Source organism: Eptesicus fuscus, chromosome 13 (genome assembly GCF_027574615.1).
Source record: "Eptesicus fuscus isolate TK198812 chromosome 13, DD_ASM_mEF_20220401, whole genome shotgun sequence".
Lineage (NCBI taxonomy): Eukaryota > Metazoa > Chordata > Mammalia > Chiroptera > Vespertilionidae > Eptesicus > Eptesicus fuscus.
Genome location: NC_072485.1, coordinates 179,016 through 201,248, shown reverse-complemented (window position 1 = coordinate 201,248; position 22,233 = coordinate 179,016). Strand labels below are relative to the sequence as shown.

The window sequence follows — 22,233 nt, the reverse complement described above, 5'->3', positions numbered from 1 at the left end:
CAGCTTGTGGGAGAACTGGGGAAGTGGATATAGTATGAAATGTGTGTGTGTGTGTGTGTGTGTGTGTGTGTGTGTGTGTGTACTCGGTGTTGCAGTTGTCTTGATTTTTATTTTAAAGTCGCAATATATAATTCATTTTGAAATTTCAAGTAACTCTGGAAAGGAGGACATCGGGTATTTATGTTTTCAAAACCATATATTTTTTAAAATTACATTTATTGGGGTGACATTGGTCCACATGAACATACAGGTTTCAGGTGTGGGTTTCTTTGTGACAGGATCTGTGTATGGCACTGTGTGCCCACCACCCAGAGTCAGATCCCCTCCCGTCACCTCATATTAGGACGCCTTCTCCGCATCCCCTTCCCTCTGGCAACCACCACACTGCTGTGTGCCGCGAGTTTCCGTTTTATATCCCACACGTGAGTGAGACCCTAGTGCTCTCAGCTTGTTCTGACTGACTGACTTCACCCAGCATACTGCTCTCAAGGTCCCTCCCTGTGGTTGCAAGTGGCGCTATTTCATCCTTTCTTATGCTGAGTAGTATTCCACTGTGTGTATGTTCCAGCCATCCCTCTCCTGGGTATACGCCTGGAAATCTCGAAATCATGTATTCACAAAGATATAGGCGCCCCTATGTTCACTGCAGCACTATTCACGGTGGCCACGACATGGAAACAGCCAAAGTGCCCTGCCATGGAGGACTGGATAAAACCATGATTTTTTAAAGCTTCCTGTAAAACACTGCTCTTGATCTATTTTGAGGTTCTCTCATTTCTATATTTGTTGTATTCCGTATTAGAAATTTATAAAGAATGCCTTTTTTCTTGTTTTTATGTATTCATATCCATTCCATTTATAGTTTTTCCTAGTTACTTGAAGGAAGCAACAAAGGAAATCAAAGGAAAATGGTTGATTTTGATGGGCTGTCTTCCCTCTACCCTCATTACAATTGACTATTTTGTGGTAGTGGTAAATTCAAATACTATTTAATATTTAGTAGTTTCTTGAGTTGAGTGGTAACACATTTTTTTAATGTTGAAAATCAACTTTCTTGGTGTACAATTTACATAAAATAAGATATATCCATTTTAGGTGTGCAGTTCAGTAAGTTTTGACAAATGAATATACTCATGTAACCATTACCTTAATTAAGTACCGGACATTTCCATCACTCCCCCGAATCCCTTCATGTCCCTTTGCACTCATCCTCCCCAGTCTGCCCCAGGCACCCACTCACTGATCTCCGTTCCTGGAGCTTAGTTAGTCTGTTTTACATCGGAACCAGACGGCATTCACTGTCTTTTTATCTGCTGTCCATTGCTTAGCATTATGTCTTGTGATTCATTAGTTGCATATGTGCCTAGTTCTTGTTTTATTTCCTAGTTTTGGGGTTTTATGAATAAAAAACTGTTATGAACATTTGTCTACCAGTCTTTATGTACATATGAGTTTTCATTTCTCTTGGGAATGAAATTGCTGGGTCAGATATAAATACATGTTGAAATTTCTGAACTGTTTTTCAAAGTGTACCATTTACATTCCCACCAGATGGAGGAACATTCTAGTTGCTCCACAGCTGTGCCAGCACTTGGTATTGTCACTCCTGTTTTCAGCCATTTCCGTTAGTGTATACGGCATCTCAGTGTGATTTTAATGGGCGCTTTTCTGATGCCTGTAGATATTGAGCACCTTTGCATGTGCTTATTTTGCATTGGTTTTTCTTTGTGATGTGTCTGTTCAAATCTTTTGTCCCTTTTAAAGCAGCGGTCGCCACCTGGTGGTCCATGGACCACTGGTGGTCTGTGAGGTCTGAAAGGTTGGCGACCCTGGTTTAAAATATCTTCCATTTTAAATTGTAGAGTTTTTAAAATATGTAATTTGGATATAAACATACATATTTGTTTTGTGAATATTTTCTCCCAGTCTGTGGCTTGCCTTTTCATTTTCTTAGTGTCTTTTAGAAGAGCAGATGTTCTAAATTTTTAGTTCAGTTTACCAATTTTTTCTTTTCTAGTTGGTACATTTTGCATCCTCAACTATCTCTGCCTACCCTAAGGTCTTGGAGATTTTTTTCTGTGTTTTCTCATGAAAAATTTTAGCTTCATGTTTAGGTCCATGATCTGCTTAAGTTAAATTTTGTATAGGGTTATGAGTTAAAATTTAAGGTTCATATTTTTCATGCTGGCATCTAGTTATATTCTTTCATCTGCAGTAGGCTCACATACTTGTGACATTTCATTAACAGCAAGAAATCTACATAAATCTATATAAAAATAAGCAGTCTTTCACATACTCTTTGTTTTATAAAAGATCATGGCTCTGTATAAAAATCTTTATTTTGAAGAATATTTTCTAACCATTATTATACCTGCTGTTTTACAGCTGTTTATGTATTGATTTTATATGTTTTTATTGATTTTAAAGAGGAAGGGAGAGGGATAGAAACATCCATCGGCTGCCTCCTGCACGCCCCCTACTGGGGATCAAGCCACAGCTTGGCCTTGTGCCCTGACTGGGAATCGAACCAGTGACCTCTGTCTGATGTATGAGATGATGCTCAACTAACTGAACATACCAGCTAGGGCTGAATATTGATTTTTGGTGAAATGATCAGATTCTGTAAAACAGAAAGTATGTATTGAGTCTTTGGTTGACACAGAGTAGAGGACCTTCCTATCTGACCCACAGTAAAAGGGCTGGGACTGATCGGGCTCCTTCCGTCACGGACAGCCTGTCCTCGGGCGGGTGCTCTTCCTCGCGCCCTGCCCTGGCGGCTCCGTCTGCTGTTTGGCTGGGAGGAAAAGAACTGCTCCCGAGGAGGCAGGTCAGCGTAGGAAAGAGAGAGAGACTTGGTGGAGCTCACAGATCCTTTATCTTTTCTACTTTTTTATCTTTTCTGTTTTTTTTTCTTTGAGCCAAGGTTTTTCTGCCCTTTGTAGCTCTCCTTTTTTTTCCTTTCTTTTGGGACAAGAGTGGCAGGAGCTCTGCAAGCACCTTCTTTCTTTATACAGTCTGTGTTTCTGAGCGTGTTCCCGAGAGGGAGGTTGATTTCTCTAGTGTGTACTGTGGGCTGCTTCTAGCTTAATGTCCCAAATGCTTTGGTTGTGCGTTTTGTTTTTTTGGGGGGTGGTTAAGAGCACCAAGACACAGGGTGGTAGGGAGGATTTTAAATTACCAATAATAGCATAGATGTGAATGGGCGTTTCTTATAACTGTCTCCTCTCCAATACTTCCTCTTCCCAGTTTGCCAGAGCTGTTGTTAATCTTGGACCCATTCCACGCTGCCTCTCCAGTGAGAGACCATGTCTATGACTGTGTGATGTTCTCATGTTTGTTTTGCTCATGGGGTCAGTGCTCTCGTTTTATATATGGGTTTCATGTGCTGCCTGGTATTTCTCCAGAAAGAAGACAGTTCATTGCTACTATGTAATTATGATCTTTTTCCCTTTGTGTTTCTCTTCCTTCTCTCTGTCCCGTGGTTCCCGTGCAGGTCTTGTTCAGCGCTGTGTGATCATCCAGAAGGGTGACAATGGATTTGGGCTGACGGTCAGTGGAGACAACCCAGTCTTCGTACAGTCTGTCAAAGAAGGCAAGGCATTTTAAAACCGTCTTGTCACTCAAGAGCAGAGCAAGAACAGAAAAGTACAAATAAAACCTGTTGCCCAGAATAACACAGTCATACACAGTGCAGGCTATATAGCCGTGGTGCTAGATTTGTCTTTAGTATCGTAGTTTTAGGCATGAATTCCCCCAGTTGGTTTTCTTTGCACTTTATGGTTTAGAAATCATAGTACTCTGTGTCGTGATACTTTATGCATCATCACTTACAGAAGTTTGTTGAATATTATTTCTGTAGAGATGTTTGGTAGAGACAGATTAAGCAGATGGTTATAGGCTCCCTCAAAAATACCTATTCTTTTTCCAAAACAGCAGCAGTATCTTTTACTGATATTACCATATATTGAATACTTACTTCATGCTGGGTGCTGTGACTTGAGGTAGTATTTTTATCTCCCGTTTTATAGGTGATATTGAGGCTTAGAGTAAAAAACATAAAAGCAGTCCAAGGTCACACAGCTAGTGAGCGGCAGGGGCAGCATTTGAACCTAAGTCTATCTGACTTGACAGCCCGTGTTTGTGAGCACTTCGTTATGCTCCTCTCTTTTAAGAACTTGTCAGTCAGTGCCAATGAGTTACATTTTAATTAATTAGCTTCTCTTACAGATGGAGCAGCCATGCGGGCTGGAGTACAGACAGGTGATCGAATCATCAAGGTAAGGAAACAACCACTATAGAATTTATGGTAGAATTAAAAAAACCCCACAGCATACATTAGCCATATTTTTATTTTTTTCACTTGGATTTTTGTAAAACGCAGCACATTACATATGTTGGATTTGTGGTCTATAAAAACTCACTTTAAAAAAATTAATATTATCCTATACTGAAAGGCATAAAAAGGGCTTGAATAAATGGAGTAATGTATGTTCCTGGATAGGAATGTAATTCACTGTTGTAAAGATCATATGCTGTTAGAATTGGGGAGGTCTGTCATTAGTTGTCTGATTATTCTTTCAAATGAACTTTACAAAGGTGTAAGAATCGCTGATGAACAAGTGTTCTGTGGGTAGGTTTGGGTGAGGTGACAGGGTGACACTTGGGGTGACACTTGACTCATTTGATTCCTTCCCTTCCCCTTCCTTCCTTCCTTCCTTCCTTCCTTCCTTCCTTCCTTCCTTCCTTCCTTCCTTCCTTCCTTCCTTCCTTCCTTCCTTCCTCCCTTCCCTTCCCTTCCCTTCCCTTCCCTTCCCTTCCCTTCCCTTCCCTTCCCTTCCCTTCCCTTCCCTTCCCTTCCCTTCCCTTCCCTTCCCTTCCCTTCCCTTCCCTTCCCTTCCCTCCCTTCCCTCCCTCCCCTTCCCTTCCCTTCCCTTCCCTCCCCTCCCTCCTTCCCTTCCTTCCCTTCCTCCCCTCCCCTCCCCTCCCCTCCCCTCCCTCCCTCCCTCCCTTCCCTCCCTCCCTCCCTCCCTCCCTTCCCTCCCTCCCTCCCTCCCTCCCTTCCCTCCCTCCCTTCCCTCCCTCCCTTCCCTCCTTCCCTCCCTCCCTCCCTCCCCTCCCTTCCTCCCCTCCCCTCCCCTCCCCTCCCCTCCCCTCCCCTTCCCTCCCTCCCTCCCTCCCTCCCTCCCTCCCTCCCTCTCTCTCTTTCTCTCTCTCTTTCTCTCTTTCTTTCTCTCTTTCTTTCTTTCTTTCTTTCTTTCTTTCTTTCTTTCTTTCTTTCTTTCTTTCTTTCTTTCTTTCACATTTTTATTGATTTCAGAGAGGAAGAAAGAGGGAGAGAGAGATAGAAACATCAATGATGAGAGAGAATCATTGATTGGCTGCCTCCCGCATGTCCCCTATCGAGCCTGTAACCCAGGCAGATGCCCTTGACCAGAATCGAACCTGGGACCTTTCAGTCCGCAGGCTGCAGGCTGACGCTCTATCCACTGAGCCAGACCAGCTAGGGCTCATTTGATTTCTTGGAAAAGATACTATCCAGGAAAAGATACCATGAACATACTTAACAAAGAACAATCTCGAAAAAAATACTTGAAAAAACATATTACAGAGTATATCCTTAATTATAAGGAGCACTTTTCAATTACCTGTACTAAGAAAAGAATAAACTAATAGAAAAATGGGCAAATAGTTTTATCAGGCAATTCCCCAAAGTAATTGAAATAAGTAATATATTAATAAGAGTATGTCCAACCTCACTACTAAATTAAAGATACGTGAAAATATATTTGGTTGTCAGAAATTCTAAAGATTGATGATATGTATTAGGTATAGTTTGGGCATGGTAAAATGGCTACTCTCATAAGCTTGTCATGGGTATAAATTAGGTAAAGTCTGGATAGGAATTGTGAATATGTATAAAAAATTATATACTTTAAGTAAGTATATTACCTTTGACCAGCAATTTTGCTTTTAGGAATATATCTAAGGAAATAAGTATACAACTATGAAATGTGTACAGGGAATTCATTTCGGTTTTATCATATTGACAACTTATAAACAACCTACATATGCATAAACAGAGCTAGAGAAATAAATTGCATTTTATCTGCGGCTTTTAAGAATGTGTATACCTATAATGAAAGATATACACAATACAGTGACAAGTATTTACAGAAAAAAGACAGTAATAATTTATGTATTATATGTCTGTGTATGTGGTGTATATGTGCTAGAATAGTGTCTAGGATTAAACATCATGGTTAACAAAGGTGGTCTCTGGTGGTCATGATGAATATACATTTATTTCTGGTTTATACACTGACTAGAGGCCTGGTGCATGAAATTCTTGCAAGGGGAGGGAGTCCCCTCAGCCCAGCCTGCACCTGCACCGTCTCCAATCTGGGACCCCTCGGGAAATGTCCAACTGCTGGTTTAGGCCCAATCCTGGGGATCGGGCCTAAACAGGCAGTTGGACATCCTTCTCAGAATTCGGGACCACTGGCTCCTAACTGCTCACCTGCCTGCCTGCCTGATCACCCCTAACTGCCCCCCTGCCAGCCTGGTCACCTCCAACTGTCCCCCCTGCCGGACTAGTCGCCCCTAATTGTCCCCTCCCACCGGCCTGGTCGCCCCTCACTGCCACCCCCTGCTGGCCTGGTTGCTCCCAACTGCCCCCCCATGGTCCTGGTTGCCCCACGCAGCCTGCCTTTTGGTCGTTTTGTCGCCCCTCACTAACCCCCCTACTGGCCTGGTCGTCCCATGCAGCCTGCTGCTCAGTCATTTCGCTGCCCCTCACTAACCCCCCTGCCGGCCTGGTTGCCCCACGCAGCCTGTTCGGTTGTCCGTTCAGTTGTGATGGTCCCTTAGGCTTTTATTATTATAGATAGTATTTTAACTTATAAAAATCAGAGAAAAATAGTTTTAACGTTAGATCCATGTTTGATATTTTTACCTTAATTTGTCTTGTCCAGTGGAGACTTTGGATAACATTTCCTACATTTAGCCTCTCTGAAAACACTTTCTTTATAAAGATTAGGTCATAATTGGGAAACTAAAAGTAAATTGAATATTATTTTGGAAATAATTTTTTTATCTTTTAACAATGCATATGATTTTAACAAATCACTGAATTTATAATTAAAGGCAAAGAAATACTTCCTATATGCAAGAGCCCTCCACTGTGAAGGCTTGTAAATCTGTTGTACGTTATGTTTCATCATCTGTCATGGTGAATACACTGCAATGCCCTTTCAATCAAGGCCTTGTTTTGCATTCAAGTTCATTTTGTTGCTGAGTATATCTGATGGGACAGTGGTAAAAGTGAAATATTGAATCAGACATATACATATTTTAGTATATACATAGTCCCATCTACTGTATTATAAGTGACTATACTACACATAATAACTCCTGAAAACAGTTTACCTATGTGTCTGTGGAATGTATCTGATATGCACTATTTTCATTTTCTTGCAGGTGAATGGAACTCTGGTGACTCATTCAAACCATTTGGAGGTGGTAAAGTTAATCAAATGTAGGTGAATGTTGCTGTTTTGTTTTCTGAAACCCTGAAGCAAGGATCAGCAAATATTTTTTATAATAGATCAGATAGTAAATATTTTAGGCTTTGCGGGCCCCATGGTTTACAATGTGACTTTGTCATTGTAGCACAGAAACAACCCTGAACAGTATGTAAATGAATGGGTGTGGCTGTGTTTCAATAAAGCTTTATTTGCCAAAATAGTATGTGGCTAGGTTAAACCGCTTGGCTATAGTTTGATAAGTCCTGCATTAAAGGAAAGTCTGAGGTGAAAATTCTTAACCAAATACTTATTTCCTGTCACTTCATAGATGTGGTTGATTATGCTGTCCTTGTTATCTTGGTAATATTGAAAACATATATTTGAAAGAAATGTCTAAGCCACCTGAGACGGGAGGGGTGGGGGGGGGGAAGATTGGACACAATGACCTAGATCAGTGGTTCTCAACCTTTCTAATGCTGCAACCCTTTAATACAGTTGCTCATGTTGTGGTGACCCCCAACCATAAAATTATTTTCATTGGTACTTCATAACTGTAATTTTGCTACTGTTATGAATCGTAATGTAAATATCTGTGTTTTCAGATGGTCTTAGGCTCTACAGCAGCAGTTCTCAACCTGTGGGTCGCTGTGACCCACTAGCAGGGTCGCCTAAGACCATCGGAAAACACAGATATTTACATTACGATTCTTAACAGTAGCAAAATTAGAGTTATGAAGTAGCAACAAAAATAATTTTATGGTTGTGGTCACCACAACAGGAGGAACTGTATTAAAGGGTTGTGGCATTAGAAAGGTTGAGAACCACTGACCTAGATGAACAGAAACCCTTAAAAAATGTATATTCTTAAAATTCGCCCAAATCATAGTACTTACCACAATTAGGATTAAAAAGAAAATCTTTTTAGCACCTCAAACGTGGTGAAATAACTGACAGTGAGTTCCATAGTAGTGTTAAATTGCCAAAAATGTTGTGAAATACTGGACATTTAAAAGTTCTATTGAAAGGTCTAAGAGAGAGATTTTTGTCAATTAAAGATCAGTTACGTGAAGAAGTCATTTACTTGGAAAATCTCATTTTTTCTTCATTCTAGATAACTAATGAATGTCTTCTGTTGAGTCTTTCTGGTCATGGTTAATTTTGCTTTCTGTTTTCTCCACATATGTATATATATGTGTGTGTGTGTATATATATGTATATACACTAGAGGCCTGGTGCACAAAATTTGTGTATAGGGGTGGAGGGTGGTGTCCCTCAGCCCAGCCTGCAATCTCTCCAATCTGGGACCCCTCAAGGGATCGGGCGCAAACGGGCAGTTGGACATCCCTCTCACAATCCAGGATTGCTGGCTCCCAACAGCTCGCCTGCCTGATTGCTCCTAACCGCTTCTCCCTGCCAGCCTGATCACCCTCTAACCACTCCCCTGCCAGCCTGATTGACACCTTCTTGCTCCCCGGCCGGCTTGATTGCCCCTAACTGCCCTCCCCTGCCGGCCTGGTTGCCCCTAACTGTCCTCCCCTGCATGCCTGGTCCCCCCAACTGCCTTCTCCTGCAGGCCTTGTCCTTCCCAACTGCCCTTCCCTGCCAGCTCGGTCACCCCTAACTGCCCTCCCATGCCGGCCTAGTCGCCCCCAACTGCCCTCCCCTGCTGGCTCAGTCACCCCCCAACTACCCTCCCCTGCAGGCCTGGGTTCCCCAACTGTCCTCCCCTGCAGGCCTGTCCCCTCTCCCCCCAACTGCCCTCCCCTGCAGGCCTGGTTTCTCCCAACTCCCCTCCCTTACAGGCCTGGTCCCTCCCAACTGCCCTCCCTTGCAGGCCTGGTCCCTCCCAACTGCCCTCCCCTGCTGGCCTGATCACCCACAACTGCCCTCCCCTGCTGGCCATCTTGTGGCGACCTTCTTGTGTCCACATGGGGGCGGCCATCTTGTGTGTTAGAGTGATGGTCAATTTGGATATTACCTCTTTATTAGATAGGATTTTATGGTGCAACAGACTTTATCTGTCTATCTATTTATCTATCTATCTATCCATCTATCTATTTATTGTTGAGAGTATTACAGAATGTCCCCCATTGCCTGTTCCACCCTGGCCCACCCCCACCAGGTCTTTAGCACACTATAGTCTGTGTCTGTGGGTTATGTATAGATGTTTAAAAGTTCTTTGGTTGATCTCTGCCTGGTAGCCCTCCCCTCTTCCCTCTGAGATCCATCAGTGTGTGCCATGCATCTCAGTCCTTGGATCTGTTTTGTTTGTTGGTTTATTCTATTCATTAGATTCCATATGAGTGAGATCATATGATACGTGTCTTTCTCTGACTGGCTTATTTGCTTAGCATAATGCTCTCCAGGTCCCTCCATGCTGTCTCAAAGGGTAAGAGATTCTTCTTTTTCATAGCTACAATAGAGAGGCCTACTGCACGAATTCGTGCATCAGTGGGGGTACCTCAGCCTGGCTTGCGGGATCGGAACACAACCAGCTCTCAGACATCCCCCGAGGGGTCCTGGATTGCGAGAGGGCTCAGGCCAGGCCAAGGGACCCCATCAGTGCACGATTGGGACCAGGGAGGGACTGCGGAAGGGTTCCAGGGCGTGTCTGGCCCCGTCTTGCCAAGTCCTGATCGGGGCTGATCTGGGCTGGCCAGAGAGGGATGTGGGAGGTTGGCTCCAGGGCATGTCTGGTCTGTCTCACTCAGTCCCAATTGGCCAAACCCCAGCAGCAAGTTAACCTACTGGTTGGAGTGTCTGTGCACATCTTAGCGAGCAGTTGAACGGCCTTAGCATATCATTAGCATACTAGAGGCCTGGTGCATGAAATTCGTGCACGGGGTGTGTGTCCCTTAGCCCAGCCTGCACCCTCTCCAATCTGGGACCCCTCGAGGGATGTCCGACTGCCAGTGAGATTGGTCCTAAAAAGGTAGTCGGACATCCCTCTCACAATCCAGGACTGCTGGCTCCCAATGCTTGCCTGCCTGCCTGCCTGCCTGATTGCCCCTAACCACTCCCCTGCCTTCCTGATAACTCCCTAACCACTCCCCTGCCAGCCTGATTGACTCCTAACTGCTCCCCTGCTGGCCCAATTGCCCCTAACTGCCCTCCCCTGCCAGCCTGGTCACCCCTAACTGCCCTCCCCTGCTGGCCTGGTTGCCCCTAACAGTCCTCCCCTGCAGGCCTGGTTGCCCCTAACTGCCCTCCTCTGCCGGACTGGTCGCCCCAACTGCCCTCCCCTGCTGGCCATATTGTGGCGGCCCTCTTGTGTCCACATGGGGATGGCCATCTCGTGTGTTGGAGTGACGGTCAATTTGCATATTACCTCTTTATTATATAGGATTATGCTTTGATTGGTTGAATGGACGACTGGACAACCAGACACTTAGCATATTAGGCTTTTATTATATAGGATAGTATTCCATGGTGTAGATGTACCACAGTTTTTTATCCACTCATCTGCTGATGGGCACTTGGGGGCTGTTTCCAGATCTTCGCTATTGTAAATTGTGCTGCTATGGACATAGGGGTGCATATATTCTTTTTGTTTGGTGTTTCGGGTTTCTTAGGATATATTCCTAAAAGTGGGATCACTGAGTCAAATGATAGTTCTGTTTTTTGAGGGAACTCCATACTGTTCTCCACAGTGGCTGCACCAGTCTGCATTCCCACCAGCAGTGCACGAGGGTTCCCTTTTCTCTACATCCTCACCAGCACTTGTTGTTTGTTGATTTATTGATGGTAGCCATTCTGGCATGTGAGTGATAATTTGTATCTCTCCGATGATGAGTGACATTGAGCATTTTTTCATGTCTCGTTCCTGTCCATATGTCCCCATTGGAGAAATGTCTGTTTAGGACCTTCACCCATTTTTTAAATTGGATTGTTTGTCTTTCTTTTGTTGAGTTCTTTATATATTTTGTTGAGTTCTTTATATATTTTGGAAGTTAACCCCTATGAGATGTAGCATTGGTAAATATGCTCTCCCATGCAATGGGTTTCTTTTGCATTTTGAGGATGGTTTCTTTAGCTGTGCAGAAACTTTATAGTCTGATGTAGTGCTATTTATTATTTTTTCTTTTTTTCTCTTGCCATAGGAGATGTTTCTGTGAAAATTCTGTTACATGAGATGTTTAAGATTTTGCGGCCTGTGTTTTCGGCTAAGGTTTTTATGGTTTCATGACCTGTAATTAAGCCTTTTATCCATGTGGAGTGCATTCTGGTGTGTGGCATAAGCTGGTGGTCAGGCTTCATTGTTTTGCATGTACCTGCCCAGTTTTCCCAGCACCATTTATTGAAGAGTCAGACTGCCTTTAATCCAGTGTATGCTCTTGCCTCCTTTGTCAACTATTAAATAAGCATAATGGCATGGGTCAATTTCTGGGTTCTCTGTTCTATTCCATTGATCTATATGCCTGTTCTCGTGCCAGTATTAGGCCAGTACTATAGCTTTGTAGTATAGTTTGATATCCAGTATTGTGATCCCTCCAGCTTTGTTTTTCTTTCTCAAGAGTGCTAGAGCTATTTGGGGTTTTTTTTTTTTGGTTCCATATACATTTTTGGATTGTTTGTTCTTGATCTGTGAACCTTGGTATTTTAATAGAGATTGCATTGAATCTATAGATTGATTTGGGTGGTATGGACATTTTAATGATGCTAATTCTTCTGATCCATGAACACTGAATATGGTTGCACTTGTTTGTATCTTCCTCTATTTCTTTTTTCAATGTCCTATAGTTTTCTTAGTACAGGTCTATTATGCCCTTGGTTAAGTTTATTTCTAGTTACCTTAATTTTTTAGTTGTAGTGGTAAAAGGGATTTTTTTTTTTAGTTTCTAAATCAGAGATCATTATTTGTGTATAAAAATGCCATTAAGTCCTAGCTGGTTTGGCTCAGTGGATAGAGCATTGGCCTGTGGACTGAAGGGTCCCAGGTTTGATTCCCATCAAGGGCACATGCCCGGGTTGTGGGCTCGATCCCCAGTTGGGAGTGTGCAGGAGGCAGCTGATCAATGATTCTCTCTCATCATTGATGTTTCTCTCTTTCTCCTTCTTCCTTCTCTGAAATCAATAAAAATACACTTTCAAAAAATGCCATTGATATCTGGATATGAATTTTATGTCCTGCTACTTTGACAAATTCATTTATTAACTCTAGTAGTTGTTTTTTGTTTGTTTGTTTTGGATTCTGTAGTCTTCACTGTGTACAATATCAGGTCATAAAAGAGAAACATGCAAATTGACCATCATTCTGCTACACCCGCCAGCCAATCAGGAGTGAGTATGCAGATTAACCCAACAAAGATGGAGGTGGCCATGGAGCTGGAGCGAGCAGGAGGCTTGGGTTGCCCCCAGTGATGGAGGAAGCCAAGCTTCCCGCCTGCCCTGGCTGGCCCTGGCCTCCGTTCAAGGCTACACAGTTTCAATTATAGAAGATAAATAAATTCCAGATACCTGCTTCTAGCCGGCCCTGGCCTCCGCTCAAGGAGGTACTGACAAAAAAAAGAAAAAAGAAAAAAAGGAGGGGCTGGGAGCTTGGGTTGCCAGGGGGTGTGGCCAGCCAGCAAACAGCCATCAGCCCCTCACCCAGGCTGGCCAGACACGCCAGCTGGGACCCCAACCCTGAAGGGGGTGTGGCCAGCCTGAAAACAGCCCTCAGCCCCTCACCCAGGCGGGCCACACCCACATGGCCAGATCCCTATAAACGGGCAGCTGAACACACAAGATGGCTGCTTCCATGTGATCAAAGATGGCTGCCCCCATGTGGACACAGGATGGCCGCCACAAGCTGGCTAGCAGGAGAGGGCATTTGGGAGGGACCAGGCCTGCAAGGGAGGGCAGTTGGGGGCAATGAAGCCTGCAGGGGAGGGCAGTTAGGGGTGACCAGGTCGGCAGAGGAGGGAAGTTGGGGGCAAACAGGCTGGCAGGGGAGCAGTTAGACATCAATCAGGCTGGCAGGGCAGTGTTTAGGGGTTTATCAGGCTGGCAGGCAAAAGTAGTTAGGGGCAATCAGGAAGGCAGGCAGGCGAGCAGTTGGGAGCCAGCAGTCCTGGATTGTGAGAGGGATGTCCCACTGCCCTACATGTGCAGTCAGACATCCCTCGAGGGGTCCCAGATTGGAGAGGGTGGAGGCTGGCCTGAGGGACACCCCCCACCCCCGTGCACGAATTTCGTGCACTGGGCCTCTAGTATGTAATAAAAGGCTATTATGCAAATCAACCACACAGTGGAATGACTGTCGCTATGATGTGCACTGACCACCAGGGCCAGACGCTCAATGCAGTAGCTGCCCCCTGGTGGTCAGTGTGTTCCCACAGGGGGAGTGCCGCTCAGCTGGAAGTCGGGCCCACGGCTGGTGGGCACAGTGGTGGTGGCAGGAGCCTCTCGCGCCTTTGCGGCAGTGCTAAGTACCCCTCGGGGGTTGTCCTACTGCCGGCTTATGGTTTCTCATAGTATTTTTTTAGAATACTTTGAGTAGCATTTTTTAGAACACTTTGAATTTCTATGATGTCAGTTGTTCAACTCTTTCATTTCTGATTCTGTTTATTTGAACCCTCTCTGTTTTTTGATGAGTCTAGCTAAAGGTTCATAAACCTTGTTTTTTTTCAAAGAACCAGCTCTTGGTTTCATTGCTCTTTTGTGTTGTGTTTTGTTTTGTTTTTAGTTCCTATGCCATTTATTTTTGCTTTGATCTTTATTTGTTCCTTCCATCTACTTACTTAGGGCTTTTCTTACTGTTTTCTGATTCTTTTATTTATAGGGTTAAATGGTTTATTAGTCCTTTTTCTTTTTTTTTTTTTAAATTTTTTATTTTTTTAAATTTCTTTATTGATTAAGGTGTCACATATTTGTCCTCATCCCCCCATTCCCATCCCACACCCCTCCCCACGGATGCCCCAACCCCCTGTTGAACTTAACCGTTGGATAGGCTCATATGCATGCACACAAGTCCTTTGGTTGATCTCTTCCCCCTCCTCCCAACCTCCCCTATCCTCCCTCTGAGGCCCGATAGTCCGATCGATGCCTCCTTGTTTCTGGTTCTGTTCTTGTTCCTCAGTCTATGTTGTTCATCATTTCCCCTAGATGAGCGAGATCATATGTCACTAGATATATACTTATAAGAACTGAATGTGAGACAAGCAATAATAGTTATGCTGACAGGCAAATGAATCAGTCTGTAGTGAGTTTCTTTCTGGACCAACAGTTCTTTTGAGACCCAATTTCACTGTCCACCAGTTCCTTATGTGTACATGTCAGCACTGACCCCTCAGCTCTGGATGGTGGACAAATGGTGGTAACGGAGGTCCGACTCCCTCTGGTTTGGTCTCGGCCGGACCCAGAGGCACGGCTTCACCCGGACTAAGGGGAACGTGGCTTCACCCAGACCCAAGGGGCGCGTGGCCTCACCCGGGCCCGGGACCCAGCCTCACCCGGATGGATCCAGGGGCACACGGCCTCATCTGGAACCAGGATCCAGCTTCACCCGTACCCAGGGGCGCAAGGCCTCACCTGGACCCAGGGGCACATGGCCTCACCCGGGCCCAGGGACCCAGCCTCATCCGGGTCCAGGGGCACGTGGCCTCACCCGGACCCAGGGGCGCGTGGCCTCACCCGGGCCCAGGGACCCAGCCTCACCCGGGACCAGGGGCGCAAGGCCTCACCTGGACCCAGGGGCGCGTGGCCTCACCCGGGCCCAGGGACCCAGCCACACCCGGGTCCAGGGGCGCGTGGCCTCACCCGGGCCCAGGGACCCAGCCTCACCCGGGACCAGGGGCGCAAGGCCTCACCTGGACCCAGGGGCGCGTGGCCTCACCCGGGCCCAGGGACCCAGCCACACCCGGGTCCAGGGGCGCGTGGCCTCACCCGGACCCAGGGGCGCGTGGCCTCTCCCAGACCCAGGGGCGTGTGGCCTCACCAGGACCTAGGTGCGCGAGGCCTCACCTGGATCCAGGGACACATGGCCTCACCTGGACCCGGGGGCGCGTGGCCTCTCCCAGACCCAGGGACGTATTAGTCCTTTTTCTTGTTTCTTTAGGTAGGCCTATATTGCTGTGAACTTCCCTCTCCGGATTGCTTTCACTGGTCACGTAGATTTTGGGTTGTTGTGTGTTCATTTTTATTTGTTTCCAGGATGTTTTTGATTTCTTGCTTGAGCTCATTGGTAACCCATTCATTGTTTAATAACATGTTATTTAGCCTCCATGTGTTTGATTGTTTTTGAGTGTTTTTATTGTAGTTGGTAACTAGTTTCATGCCATTGTGATCCAAGAAGATGCTTGATATGATATCAATCTTCTTGAACTTGCAGAGACTTACATTGTGTCCTAACATGTATCTGCCTTTGAGAAAGTCTCGTGTGCACTTGAGAACGTATATTTTGCTGTTTTTTTGTGAAATGTTCTATAAATTTTCAATTAAATCCATTTGATGTAGTGAGTCGTTTAAAGTCGTTGTTTCCCTGTTGGTTTTTTGTTTGGAAGATATACCTGGTGATGTTAGTGGGGCGTTGAAGTCCCCTGCCACTGTAATGCTGGTGATCTCTCCCTTAAAGTCCTCCAAGAGCTTTTTTATGTATTTAGGTGCTCCTATAGGGAGTGTGTATATGTTTACAGGGTTATATCGTCTTGTTGGATCAATCCCTTTAGTATTATGAAGTGACCTTCTTTGTCTCTTGTTAAAGCCTTTTGCTTTGAAGTCTATTTTGTCATATGTAAGTATTGTACTTATGCTTTTTTTTTCTTTTTTAAATATATTTTATTGATTTTTCACAGAGAGGAAGAGAGAGGGATAGAGAGTTAGAAACATCGATGATAGAGAAACATCGATCAGCTGCCTCTTGCACAACCCCTACTGGGGATGTGCCCGCAACCAAGGTACATGCCCTTGACCGGAATCGAACCTGGGACCTTTCAGTCCGCAGGCCGACGCTCTATCCACTGAGCCAAACCGGTTTTGGCTACTTATGCTTTTCTTTATGTTTCCATATGCATGGAAAATTTTCCCATCTCTTCACTTTTATTCTGGTTGGGTCTTTTATTTTGAGATCTAACACTTACAGACATCATACATATTGGTCATGTATTCTTATTCATCTACCCTATGTCTTTTGATTGGAGCATTTAATCCATTTATATTTAAGGTTATTATAGAGTAGAGGCCCGGTCCATGAACATTCATGCACTGGAGGTGGGGTCCTTCAGCCCGGCCTGCCCCCTCTCACAGTCTGGGAGCCCTCAGGAGTGGGAGGTGTCCCGGCGATCAGGGGAAGGCGACGCCCCCATCACACCTCTGCTGCTGCCATGCTAGCAGAGCAAGCCTCAGGCAGCCCTGGACGGCTGGGCAGCTGCCATTCAAGGCTTGCCTGCACCTCGGGCCCGCTCTGGCGGCTGGGCAGCTGACATCCGAAGCTTTCCTGTGCCTCGGGCGTTGGCTGGGCAGCCGCCATCTGAGGCTTGCCTGCATCTCGGGCTGGCCCTAGGTGGCTGGGGGGCTGGGGGCGGGTCCAGCTGCACTGCGTGCCTGCCACCCTCCTTCCCTCCCCCCGGCAGGGCTGAAAGGACTGGGGACTCCAGTGGGGCTGAGGGGACTGAGCACCACCATCAGTGGCTATGGGCACTGCCATCTTTGTGCCGGGTGTGATGGCCAATTTGCATATTCCCTCTTTATTTGATAGGATAGGTACTTATTTCTTGTCATTTGTATTCTTTATGGTTATGGTCCTCTCTCATTCTATTTCTTCTTACAGAAATCCCTTTAGTATTTCTTGCATTGTAGGGTTGGTGGTGGTAAACTTCTTTAGCCTTTTTTTTTTTTTTTTTGGTCTGGGAAGCTTTTTATTTCACCTTCAATTTTGAATAATAGCTTTGCTAGATAGAGTAGTCTGGGTTTCAGATCCTTGCTTTTCATTCCTTTCAATATTGCATGCCATTCCCTTCTGGCCTATAGTGTTTCTATTGAGAACTCATTTGAGAGCCTTATGGGAGCTGCCTTGTAGGTCACTGACTATCTCTCTCTTGCTGCCCTTGAAATTATCTCTTTGTCTTTAACACATTAAGCACCCAGCCTGTTTTGTCTTCTGGATGGAAAGTATAGTGTCAGTCCCTGGTGATTGACATGGGGCTTAACATGTTAATGTTTGCTATTTTAATTATGATGTGCCTATGTGCCTTGGAGTGAGTTTCTTTGGGTTCATATTGATTGGTACTTTCTGTGAGTTCTGAACTTGTGTGGCTTTTTCCTTCACCAGGTTAGGGATGTTTTCTATCATTATTACTTTAAACGGGTTATGTATTCATTGCTCACTGTCTTTTCCCTTTAGTAACCCTATGATGTGAATGTTGTTCCATTTGATGGTGTCCCTGAGTTCCCTTAAACTGTCCTCATGCTTAAGTATTTTTTTTTTTTGCTGCTCTAATTGAGTGTTTTTTTCTGACTTGTCTTCTCATTCACTTATCTATCCTCTGCTTCATCAAGCCTGCTTTTAATTCCTTCCAGTGTATTCTTGATGTCCTATATAGTCTTCATTTCTGCCTGGCTCTTAATTCTATGGCTTTTTTTCATGCTGATGTAGTTCTTACTAAGTTCCTTGTCATTCTCACTATGTTCCTTGAGCATCTTTATAACCATTACTCTGGACTCTATGTCTGATAACGTTCTCACCTCCATCTTATTTATGTATTTTTCTGGCTATATCTCCTTTCCTTTAAGTTGGGGGTTGTTTCTTTGTCTCCCCTTTTTAGGTGTCTCTTTGTGTTTGTATCTGTAAATTAGATAGACTTGCTATGACTTGCAGTCTTCTTGGGGTGGGCTTTTTAAGTACATGTTCTGTGGGACCCAGTGTCCTGTACTACTGAGTTGTATGTCCTAGGAGTAACCCTTTTGCGGGTTATTTGGGCTCTCCTGTTATAATTTGGTCTCGATTGTTGTTGTCCTGTTTGTGGGTGGGCTCTCCTCTCAGGATGGCTAACTGTAAGGCTCACCCAAATCCATGTTGTTCGAGCTGTTTTACATGTGCTAATAAGGGAAGCAACCACAAAAGTGAAGAGAATTAGTAAAGAGATAAGAAAACAAGAATAGTAAACAAAAAGAAAGAAAAAGATAATATTACTAATAGCAAAATGAAAAAAGAATAGTAGAAAAGTGACAGAAAAAAATTCTTAAAGAACAAAGCGAGAGCAAAAAGTATGAATAGAGAGTAGGAAAAGGAAAAAGGTAAAAAAAAGAGACAAGAACACAGAGAAAGAAAGGTAAAAAAATTATGCACTGGTTAAAAGAAGAAAGGTAAAGGTAAACTGAAAGAAAGACTGAACAGGAAAAAGAAATAAAAGGAAGGAGGCTTATAAGATATGAGAGAAAAGAACCAAAATATTAATGACAATAATACTAAAGCAATAAAGAAGAAAATATTGAAAAAAGAACAACAACTAAATCCAGCCACGTGGCGCTCACCTGGGGGGACATGATCAGACGCACTGTTCTGTGTTTGGATTTCAGGCTTCCCGGGAGACCTGAGTGTCAGCCAGTGTTAGGAGCTGTCCACGTTTGCCTCTGGGTGTCCTGTTGTAGCGTTGGTCAGTCTGAGGCTGTCTGAGGTCCGCTCCACATGTCAGCTACTCTGCACGCCCCCCCCCGCCCCCGCCCCGCCAAGTGCCTGTTTTTCCTCCAGTGTTTTCTGAAGAGTTTTCAGGGTGAAGCTAGGCAAGTACAGCTAGAGCTAGTGGGTCCCGGCTTAGAGGTGACTCATCAGGCTCGCACTGAGGGGGAATGAATCTGCTGCGAAGCCACACTCCTCAGTCTACCACATCCTCCAACTCTAGTTCCCTGTCAGGTGACCGGTGCAGGCTCAGGTTGGACATGGCCTGCCGCCCATTCTGCAGGAGAAGTTTCTGCTGCCCTGGCTCAGTGGGATTTGTCAAAAGAGATCCCGAGTGAGAATGTTGCCAGTCTCGCCCTCAGGACCGGGCTAAGCCTTTTCTGCTGCTAGACAGCAGCCTCTGAGGGTCTTACTCTCGGATGTCCTACTCTGTGCTGTTTTCCTGCCCCCACCAAAGTGTGTCCAGCAGGGGATCTGGTCTCCTTCAGGTAGGGGTGTTCCCAGCCCAAAGAGGGGGAGACAAGCTCCACCCCTCCTTCCCGGGCCTGGACGCCTGGACACACAGGGAGTTTGGATGGGTCTCTCCACAATGCAGTCACACAGCCAGCTCACCCTCCTCTGTCTCCGCAGTAGAGGCCTTCCCATGGGACACCATCGGAACAACTCAGCTCTGCCAGGACCGGGGCCCTTGTGCCCCAGGCCCAAGCAGAAGGGGTTACAAAGTCGGCCCCACTCAGGACTGAAGTCTCCACTGGCTGGTCTCAGTAAAGCGGGGCCAGTTACCCCAGCTCCACCTGTGCTCCCCTCTCTTCGGTGCAGGCCTAAGTTCCCGATCTAGCCTTGCTGGTATGACTCAGTGGATAGTGTCTTGGCCTGCAGACCGAAGGATCCCAGGTTCGATTCTGGTTAAGGGCACGTACCTCAGCTGCAGGCTCTTCCCCCGGCTGGGCTCTGGTCAGGCTCGTGCAGGAGGCAACCAGTCAATGTGTTTCTCTCACATCGATATTTCTGTCTGTCTTTCCCTCTCCCTTCCACTCTCCCTAAAAATCAATGCAAAAATGTCCTCGGGTGAGGATAAAAAATAATAAAATAAAATCCCCGGTTTGCCTGCTGCCAACCCCACGGCTCCACAGGTGCGGGCGGGTTCCAACCCTGCACTACAGGTGGGGACGCCCCTCCCCTCCCCACGCCAATGCTCTCTGGGCTCTGTGTAAGCCTTTCAGGAACGCCCAGCGCCCTTCAGATCGCTGCTGGGTGCAGCCCTCGGGCCCCGTGTGTTTTGAGCCAAACACTGCTGTGCAGCCTCTGCAGTCAGAGCCTGCGGCATCCCCCCGGGGCAGCAGCACCTGGCGCCTTCTGTCACGGGGAGGGAGGACCCAGCCTCCTGGGCAGGCAGAGCCCCCTGGGCCCCTGGGCCCAATGCTGCGATGCTGATGCTGCGTGGGTTTCCTTCCAGTCTCTGCTGCTTGGGGTTGGGGCTCCCTGCGTGGAGGGTGCTTTGCAGCCAATATCACTTGGGCCTCCTCCGAGCATCGCCCCGGGGGGATCCCCCTCTTACAGTCTCTGCGCTGTTTCTTTAGCGCTCCTTAGACACCCATGTCCAGTCAGCTACACTTCTCCGTTTCCCAGGCAGCCGCGTAGCATTTCAGCTGGAAGTCCAGCCGGGCTGGGAGCACGGGCACGAAGTCTCCTGGTCCCACAGCCATCTTGCCCCATCAGTCTTCTCCAAATTTTAAAAATTAATCTCATTACTTATTTATTGAGGGTTTTGTGGGACACTTTTTTGTCAATTTTATTTAGTAAAGTTAATTTAAAATTGCATCATTATATTCTAGAAAATTAGTTAAACTCTGCCTAATTAATATCTTAAAATGATTTTTAAAAATTTGCATTTAAGAAAAAATTTTAAAAAAATATTTTTATTGATTTCAGAGAGGAAAGGAGAGGGGGAGAGAGAGAGATAGAAACATCAATGATGAGAGAGAAGCATTGACCAGCTGCCTTCTGTATGCCCCCCACTGGGGATCAAGCCTGCAACCTGGGCATGTGCCCTTGACTGGAATCAAACCCAAGACCCCTCAGTTTGCCCGCCGATGCTCTATCCACTGAGCCAAAGCAGCTAGGGCTTTGCATTTAAGAAATTAAACATAGTCATTAGTAGATGGTTGGTATTAATTCACTCTTCTCTAATTAAAAAATTGGGGGGTTATACATTTTATTTGCTTTTAAGTAATATGAGTAGTAATTTGCTATCTGAAAATGACGTTGTTCTTTTAGATTCTTAGAGGATTCATAAAAAAGACATTGGGTTGTTTTTACGTGGACCAGTGGTTAGCAGTAGGTGCAGCTTTCTCACATGACTGGATACTTTTAGAACTGTCAAAGGCTAAGTAGTGAAATGCTGTAAAAACTTGTTTACAGAGTTCCTTTCCCTTTCTTTTCTCTCCCACCCAAGCTGGTTCCTATGTAGCTCTCACTGTTCAGGGACGCCCCCCTGGGATGCCCCAGGTCCCACTTGCTGATTCTGAAGTAGAGCCCTCCGTCACTGGACATATGTCTCCTATCACGACATCTCCTCACTCACCTGGAGCGTCTGGGAATATGGAGAGAATTACTAGTCCTGTGCTCATGGGGGTAAGAGCGGGAAATGTCTTTGCAAATACTCAGTTGCATAATGCCTTTACTTTTTATATTCAGAATTATGTGGTATTGAGCTGATAAGCAAATTTAAGTTCAAGATTCCAGAAAACAACTTTCTAATATAATAATTACATAATACAGTTGACCCTTAGACAGTATGGGTTTGAACAGTGCAGGTCTACTTAAGCATGGATTTTTTTCCCCCAATAAATACATACAGCCCTATAAATGTATTTTCTCTTCCTTATGATTTTCTTAATAACATTTTCTGTTCTCTAGCTTACTTTATTGTAAAAATTCAGCATTTAATACAAGTAACATACAAAATATGTGTTAATCGGCTGTTTCTGTTATTGGTAAGGCTTCCTGTCAATAACAGGCTGTTAGTAAAGTCCTGGGGGAGTAGAAAGTCACACGGAGCTTTTCGACTGGCATCCCTAACTCGCACATTGTTCAAGGGTCAGCTGTAATTTG

General features: G+C 45.3%; 1 protein-coding gene across 4 annotated transcripts in view; it reads left to right on the top strand.

Annotated features, from left to right (window-relative positions):
• The window catches only part of ARHGEF12 (Rho guanine nucleotide exchange factor 12), a 250,615-nt gene that overhangs the window by 91,317 nt on the left and 137,065 nt on the right, over nt 1-22,233 (top strand). For all 4 annotated transcript variants that reach the window (XM_008150189.3, XM_028158388.2, XM_028158387.2 and 1 more), the window contains 4 exons: nt 3,494-3,592; nt 4,228-4,277; nt 7,477-7,534; nt 21,575-21,753. In XM_008150189.3, the coding sequence (XP_008148411.2) occupies nt 3,494-3,592; nt 4,228-4,277; nt 7,477-7,534; nt 21,575-21,753 (386 nt within the window). The remainder of the gene's footprint in view (nt 1-3,493; nt 3,593-4,227; nt 4,278-7,476; nt 7,535-21,574; nt 21,754-22,233) is intronic.